The following is a 7,663-nucleotide window of genomic DNA, read 5'->3' on the forward strand; positions in this document are numbered from 1 at the left end:
GTGGCTGTTCTCATACCCGTTCTATTTTACTGCAATGGTTTTCTGCAGTCAAAAGAGCGGGGCAGGAATGACGAAAATAAGAAAATGCAAATTCTGCGGAGTTGCTCATATTTTTCGTCAGGTTTCACCTACAGCGCAAACAAACAATAACAAGCTGCGTTGATACGTGCGTGTTGATCGATCTGCATGTAGTCAGGAAATTCAGGCTGCGAATAGAAGCTTTCTTTTGCTGGTACGCAAGCCTTGGCTCGTGCTCTTACACTAATGGAGTGAAACGTAAGGAAGCAAACAGTTTTGCATGCTCTCGCGTACCAGCAGCGCCCTCTATACTCGTGTGGGAAAAGGCTGCGCTGCCATCGCGTTAACGAGCAGCCCGACGCGGCTGGAAGGAGCGAGCCGCTGGCGAGCAGCCCGGCGGCGTCCGTGGTGTATTGGAGCGCTTCCCCTCGCGGGTCTGCGGTGTCTTGTAGCGCTCCCCCTCGCTGGTCCGCGGTGTCTTGTAGTGCTTCTCCTCGCGGGTCTGCGGTGCCTTGCAGAGCTTCCCCTCGCGGGTCCGCGGTATCTCGTAACGCTTCCCCTCGCTGGTCCGCGGTGTCTTGTAGTGCTTCCCCTCGCGGGTCTGCGGTGCCTTGCAGAGCTTGCCCTCGCTGGTCCGCGGTATCTCGTAACGCTTCCCCTCGCGGGTCTACTGTGTCTTTTAGCGCTTCTTCTCGCGGCAGCCCCTCGGTCCGTGGTAGAAGCTCGGCGAAGTGCCCGCCATACCCTCTCTTCTGGTCATCCGAGGTCGCCTGTGAAGGGGAAGGTAGGTAAATTTCTGCGACCAAAACAAGCAGCCTATATTGTAACCTGTTCACGCGGCAGTGCGTGTCGCGCCTGACATGTGTGACCACTTCTGTACCCATCTGCTCACGCGGCAGTGCGTGTCATGCCTGACGTGTGACCAGCTCTGTACCCATCTGCTCACGCGGCAGTGCGTGTCATGCCTGATATGTGTGGCCAGTTCTGTGCTCATCTGTTGACGCGGCAGTGCGTGTCACGCCTGATATGTGTGACCACTTCTGTACCCATCTGCTCACGCGGCAGTGCGTGTCACGCCCGATATGTGTGACCAGTTCTGTACCCATCTGCTCACGCGGCAGTGCGTGTCACGCCCGATATGTGTGACCAGTTCTGTACCCATCTGCTCACGCGGCAGTGCGTGTCACGTCTGATATGTGTGACCAGTTCTGTACCCATCTGTTGACGCGGCAGTGCGTGTCACGCCCGATATGTGTGACCAGTTCTGTACCCACTGGCGTAGCGCACCACCGATATCCATCCACATTAATGCAGCTATTGTCAGGAGCCTGGAAAAGCAACTTGGAAGGGCACTGAAGGTAAAGCATAGGGCCGGCACTGTGCACCGTTCAACACTTGTCGGCCAGACATGATGCTATGAACAGGCCTCCCGGGTCAGCAAAGAGCCTTCTGGACGCGAAATTGGGCCTCCTGAATACAGCATTGGGACTCCTGATGTTGAACATTAGCTACCTTATTCTAAGGACACAAAAACAGGTCTCCTTGAGGTAGCAAAGTGCCCTATGAGCTCTATTTATTACTCTCTAGCTCAGTCATGAGGGCCTCCTCGATCTGAACTGGAGTACTTTTCGTGGAGCTACATTGACTATCGTGAGGGAAGAACGGGGCTCCCCCATTTTTTGAGGGGAGGCCAAAAACATAGTCTTGCTCTCTGCCGGCACGCAGGAGGGGCAGCTGTCATTTCTGTCCAACTGACCCTCGACCCTCCTCCTCACCCACTCACCCATGTCGTGCTGTGTCGTCGCTGCACACCGCCAGAATCTGGCGGTGTGCTCATTGATCTCCACAACACATCCATACACTGACACCTTCATACACGCTGCTCCGAGGGAACGTCCGTGCCATATGCCGATGGCGTTGAATGTTCTGTTTTGAGTTCTGGAGTCCAGTATAGCAGTTTGGAAGATTCGGAGGGCAAAACAACAGAGAGAAAGAGAAAGAGAGAGAGAGAGAGAGAGAGAGAGAGAGAGAGAGAGAGAGAGAGAGCGAGAGAGAAGCGAGAGAAGAGAGATAGCGAGAGAGAGAGAGGATACGAGAATATAATAGATGAGAGGGAGACGATAGCTAATGTCAAGAGCGAGTAAGAGATAGAGAGAGATACTAGCTAGCTCTATCGCGGCTCTCTACTATTTCTCTTCCGCCATTCGTATCGTCCTCTTCTTTTTTCTGCTAAGCGCGCTCGCGATCTCTGTGAGCTCTCTCGTCTCTCTCGCTTCTCTATCTCTCTGCTTTTCGATCTCCTGGCCTGGTGAAAGCCATCTACCTACAAAAGCTATGAAATATAGTAGCACTTCAAATCAAGCGCAGACCACTGCCGTGAAGCTGTTGCTGTTGGTTGAAAAAAAGTGAAGTTGCAAAGTTAAAAGCATCCTTTGTATGGTGCTTGCAACTACCGTGAAGCATTCTAGGAAAAGGAACATTGGTGTCGAGGGTGCTGCCGCCGCGGCCCGGGGTCGCTTTATGCAGGCCGCTCCTTGGTCCACTTCCTCCGGCGCGCTGCACCGGTGGGCGAGGTAACCACGAATGACAGACCACTTCCGGAGCCGGCTGATGTCGTGTCCACTAAACCATCACCGAACGGCGCTCTTTCCACAGGTGACGCCGTGTGCGCCTCCGGACGAGAGGCCGCGCCCGGCCGCCCCGGCCCAACAGCGGCGTCCGCCCGCTCCGGCCCCGGCGGCGGCGCCCGCCCGGCCCGGCAGCGGCGGCTCCCGCCCCGGCCCGGCGGCGTCCGCCCGCCCCGGCCCGGCAGCGGCGCCCGCCCCGGCCCGGCAGCGGCGCCCGCCCCGGCCCGGCGGCGGCGCCCGCCCCGGTCCGGCGGCGGCGGCGCCCGCCCCGGCCCGGCGGCAGCGCCCGCCCGCCCGTCACCGGCTCCCTCGCCTGACCTGCACTGTCGCCGCGGCGCTGTGTGTCACAATCCTCGTCTGTTGGCGGAGCGGGCCAACGGCCGGTCCGGTCCGGGACACGCCCACTAAATGCTTTGAAGCGCCGGCCGCCGCTTTCGTCGCCGTCATGCCGCCGGCCGCCTCCGCGGAACGGACCACGTTGGCGTGATCGCCACATGGGCATGGCCTTAAATAACCCAGCACTCTGGCCAAATTGGAACCAACAAAATCGAAGCCTTTTCCCATCGACGCACGTGTTTGACAAATATGCCCCTCTCCTCAAAACCTGAACGAAAACGTGGGCCAACGCCGCTTGGGAGATCTGCCTAAGCTGAGTGGCCGCAGCCCTCGGGCCTGAGTTCCCGAAGCCGCCATGTAGCGTCACGTGATCAATCGGTGCAGTTCCGGGTATAACCACCGGTCGCTGTCGGCAGGATGGCGAGGCGGCCAGTCGTGACTCGACCGGCGGGCCGGCGGCGGGAACGAGGCGCGACCAGCGGGCCGGCGGCGGGGACGAGGCGCGACCAGCGGGCCGGCGGCGGGGACGAAGCTCCACCCTGGGCCAGCGGCGGGGACGAAGCTCCACCCTGGGCCGGCGGCGGGGGCAAGGCTCCACCCTGGGCCAGCGGCGAGGACGAGGCTCCACCCTGGGCCGGCGGCAGGGACGAGGCTCCGCCCTGGGCCAGCGGCGGGGACGGCATGGCGCTGTTATGACGCAGCCGTTCAACGTCGTCCGGTGGTGTTCGGCAAAGGGGATCAGCTGTGCTGAGGAGGACAGGGCTCCGCCTCTGTTGCCGTAGCCTTTATGAGCCTCGCGGGGTGGCCTCAGGCAAGGCAGCTGGCCATCAAACAACGCTGAGTGAGCACACCTACGATCTCAAACTTGTATTTCCTCCAGCTTAACGTGCTTCTCTTCAGTTACCAGCCGGTGGGTAGGGACGGGTTCCGCCTCCCCCCTCGCATCCCCCCTGCGAAAACATTTCCTTCGGGCAACCAACTGCCTCTTAGGCTGATTTCCTAGTCCTGTGACAAAACCTAAGTTTGATTTGACATCATCTGAATATGGGCTACCTAAAATAGTGACAACCCAGCTTTCCTATTTCCACTTGGCTCTCTGTGTCCATTTAAGTACCCTCCCTTCGCCAGTGGCTTTTGTGTCCATTTGTTCTGACTGAAATAGTTTCCTATAGTCATTCAAGACGGTCATGAGATTGGTTTAAGTGGAAAGGAGTTTTGAGACACTGATTTATATTTTCACAAGCCCATATATACAGCATAAACAAATAACAAGCTGCTCTGAGATGCGCACGTTAATAGATCTGCATCGAAACGGACCACTCAAGGAACGACTAGAGGCTCTCTTTCGTTGGTTTCTTTCACATTAATGGAGTGAAGCGTGAAATAGCTGAGGGCTCCATGCAAACGACGCCGTGAAAAGTCGTCCGCTAGGAGCGTCGACCGACTGGCTCGCACACGCAACGTGCAGCCCATGGAGCGTTGGGAGGCGTCGGGTATCGGCAGCGCCATCTATATTGCAGTCGGCCGAAGTGGTTGAAAAGGTCATCGCGTTCACGAATAGCTTGGTGCCGGAGGCTGGTAAGACGGCGGCGAGTAGGCGGGCTGCGGCGCCTTGTAGCCCTTCTCCTCCTTGCCGTAGCCCTTCGGTCCGTGGTTGTACTCGTAGTAGTGTTCGCCGTAGCCTCCCTTCTGGTCACCCCACTTAACCTGCGGACGGATCGCTAGGTGAATTACTGCAATCCACAATAAGCAGTCTGCAATCTAGTCGGTTCACGCGGTAGCGCGCGTCACGCCTAGCATGTTTGGTCAGTACCGTACCTGCTCATGTAGCACACCTGCCATGTTCATCAATATCCATATATCTATTGCCGTAAGTTTAGTGTCATTACAGCTGGGGAGGAAAACTGCAATAGTGCTGGCAACGACTGGCGCAGTAACGGCTCACCACCTGGTGCTTATCTGCCCGTCACCAAGCCAAACTCATCCGAACGCCAAGCGCCTTGCTAGCCTCTCCAATACCCAACGTCAAATACTTGCTCAGTACGCACCTAAAAGGCTTGGATATTTCAATGGTCAAGCCATGGGACACGCAGACAGGCATCACCACGTGAAACTCTGCGACATATCCATACACTAACGCATTCAGGTGCTTAGTTTGGGGCGAAAGCCTGTTATGAATGAATGCCAGTGTCAGAAGCGTTGGATCCTGCGTTGTACTTGAACCCGTTGATGGACTCGTTGGATCGAGTCTGTAAGTGGAATGCACTGCGTTGGAGAGTCGTTGGCAGCAGAGTAAAACATTCACATTTTGAGGACTACTTAAAGCTACCAAATGCCACCAACTGCACTACGCCAATACCTATGGAATGTAGCAGCGCACCGAATGAGACGCGGGTCAAAGCTGGGCAGGAGTCAGAAGAAACGTATAGAGTTAATACCATTTTCAGCAGCTCTGATAAAAACATGCAATTCAGTATAGAGCGCTTTTCTGGCTGCATGCCAAATACAAAATTGAGCAAGTAAACACTTTTTTTCTGAGAGCGTGCGTTTATGTAGTACTGTTTCAATGCCTGACTGTGGAGGGTGGCTGGTCCAGTCGGGTTTCCACAGCGCGTACAGTCGGCCGTCCGCCGAGCTCCCCCCAGCACGTACAGTCGGCCGTCCGCCGAGCTCCCCCCAGCACGTACAGTCGGCCGTCAGCCGAGCTCCCCCCCCCCCCCCCCCCAGCACGTACAGTCGGCCGTCCGCCGAGCTCCCTCCAGCACGTACAGTCGGCCGTCAGCCGAGCTCCCCCTGGCACGTACAGTCGGCCGTCCGCCGAGCTCCCCCCAGCACGTACAGTCGGCCGTCAGCCGAGCTCCCCCCGGCACGTACAGTCGGCCGTCCGCCGAGCTGCCCAGCACGTACCCGGGTACGGAAGCGGTGGTCCTTGGCCTGCTCGTAGCGGCTGATGTAGTGGTGCGGGTTGCCACGATTCCAGCCGAACTCGTACTCCTTGTGACCGGGCACGTTGACGTACTGGAAGTAGCCGTCCGGCTGTTTGTCGTAGCCTCCGCTGCCGCCCTGCGCTGCCGCCGCGGCCACCAGGGCCAGAAGGCACAAGGCCACCAGCTGGGGACAGGGTCAGACGGGACCGGTCAGCGGCGGGCACGACACGGGAACGCTGCCGTCTGCTGCCGACGGGACCGGTCAGCGGCGGGCACGACACAGCCTGGCTGCGGGACGACACGGGAACGCTGCCGTCTGCTGCCGACGGGACCGGTCAGCGGCGGGCACGACACAGCCTGGCTGCGGGACGACACGGGAACGCTGCCGACGGGACCGGTCAGCGGCGGGCACGACACGGCCTGGCTGCGGGACGACACGGGAACGCTGCCGACGGGACCGGTCAGCGGCGGGCACGACACAGCCTGGCTGCGGGACGACACGGGAACGCTGCCGTCTGCTGCCGACGGGACCGGTCAGCGGCGGGCACGACACGGCCTGGCTGCGGGACGACACGAGAACGCTGCCGTCTGCTACCGTCGGAATGGTGGACAGGTGCTCGGGAGGCGGCTGGCCGAGATGGGAACTGTCAGAACTGTTTCAATGTGGAATTACGGGCGATGGTCGGGATAGATTTGTACGCGACATCATGCACCACTCTTAATAAAGGGTATGGGTATTGCCAGCTATTCATATTATTTCGACTCTCGAAAAGTTTCGTAGAATATCAATGCATACCAGTGATAGCATAAGAAAAGCTTAAGGGCATACTCCTCGGGGCGGACATTGTCACACCGTTTCCACTCTGCTGAGATTGTCATCGCAGTAGTATGTGACAAACTTGCATGTAATGTTCCAAACATAAAATCAGCCGAGTCCGCACATTATTCATTTCAGCTCACAAACCACATCGCTTCATTTCCGGCTCTGAATAGTTAACGTTTGCAATGTCAGAGCTAGAAAATACATGCGAAGCTGCCTGATTGAACACTTTCGCTGCCGATATACCACCTCCAGGCGGTCCGGCTATGCGCCATGGTGAGCGATAGTGAGCTATCTCACCGGACCAGATGACACCACAGTCGCCACTCGGCCACCACCTACGTCTCACAAGCACGCGCCTCGGCGTCGGAGGCCGGCCGAGCCGCACTTACACTGCTGTAGTGGACCATCGCGTCGAGTGTGCTGCCGCCGCGGCCCGGGGCCGCTTTATACGAGCCGCTTCTCGAGCCGTTTTCTCCGGCGCGCTGTCCCGGTGGGCGGGGCTGCGGCCGGCGCCGGCCGAGCACCGCCCGAGTCAAGGGCCGCGCTCGCAGCCGACGAAAACAACGTCGAATGGCGCTCGTGTCACGGGTCGTGCCCTGAGTGCCCCTGATGGGAGTTTCTCCCGGGATAGACCGCGCGCAGTCGGTAACATTGAACGCAAGGCGTGGGGCTCAGGCGAGCCGGTGGCGTCGAAATGCGTTGGCAGTCATGCTCGTTGAACCGGGCAGACTGAATTCAATGAAACTCCCGACTTCTCTTGGGGCGCTGCGCACCGGAGTCAGACACGCGGTGTTGTGAAATAAGAGCGGGTTTTCTTAACGTGATATGCTGTGCCATATGTGTGTTGCGACGAGATTCTAGCATTTACCTATGTACAGCACCAACACCGTCTTGCCGAGCAGGTAGGTGTCTGATTCCAAGCGCTTGAGTGA

The 7,663-nt window shown here is 58.3% G+C and overlaps 1 protein-coding gene across 1 annotated transcript; it reads right to left on the reverse strand.

Annotated features, from left to right (window-relative positions):
- Nucleotides 1-4,194: 4,194 nt before the first annotated feature.
- Nucleotides 4,195-7,190, reverse strand: LOC119102196 (uncharacterized). Its single transcript, XM_037225548.1, has 3 exons — nt 7,121-7,190; nt 5,889-6,092; nt 4,195-4,688 (listed from the first exon to the last, which is right to left on the reverse strand). The coding sequence occupies exons 1-3, from the start codon at nt 7,136-7,138 to the stop codon at nt 4,533-4,535; spliced, it is 378 nt and encodes a 125-aa protein (XP_037081443.1). The 5' UTR covers nt 7,139-7,190; the 3' UTR covers nt 4,195-4,532.
- Nucleotides 7,191-7,663: the final 473 nt, after the last annotated feature.

Source organism: Pollicipes pollicipes, unplaced genomic scaffold, assembly GCF_011947565.3.
Source record: "Pollicipes pollicipes isolate AB1234 unplaced genomic scaffold, Ppol_2.1 Scaffold_5724;HRSCAF=6776_pilon_pilon_pilon, whole genome shotgun sequence".
In the NCBI taxonomy this organism is placed as follows: domain Eukaryota; kingdom Metazoa; phylum Arthropoda; class Thecostraca; order Pollicipedomorpha; family Pollicipedidae; genus Pollicipes; species Pollicipes pollicipes.

Bases quoted from the DNA above. Each gene is read 5' to 3' on its own strand.
- LOC119102196 (XM_037225548.1), bottom strand. The intron at 4,689-5,888 runs GTACGTGCTGGG...ATCCGTCCGCAG, and splicing joins ACCACCGCTTCCGTACCCGG to GTTAAGTGGGGTGACCAGAA.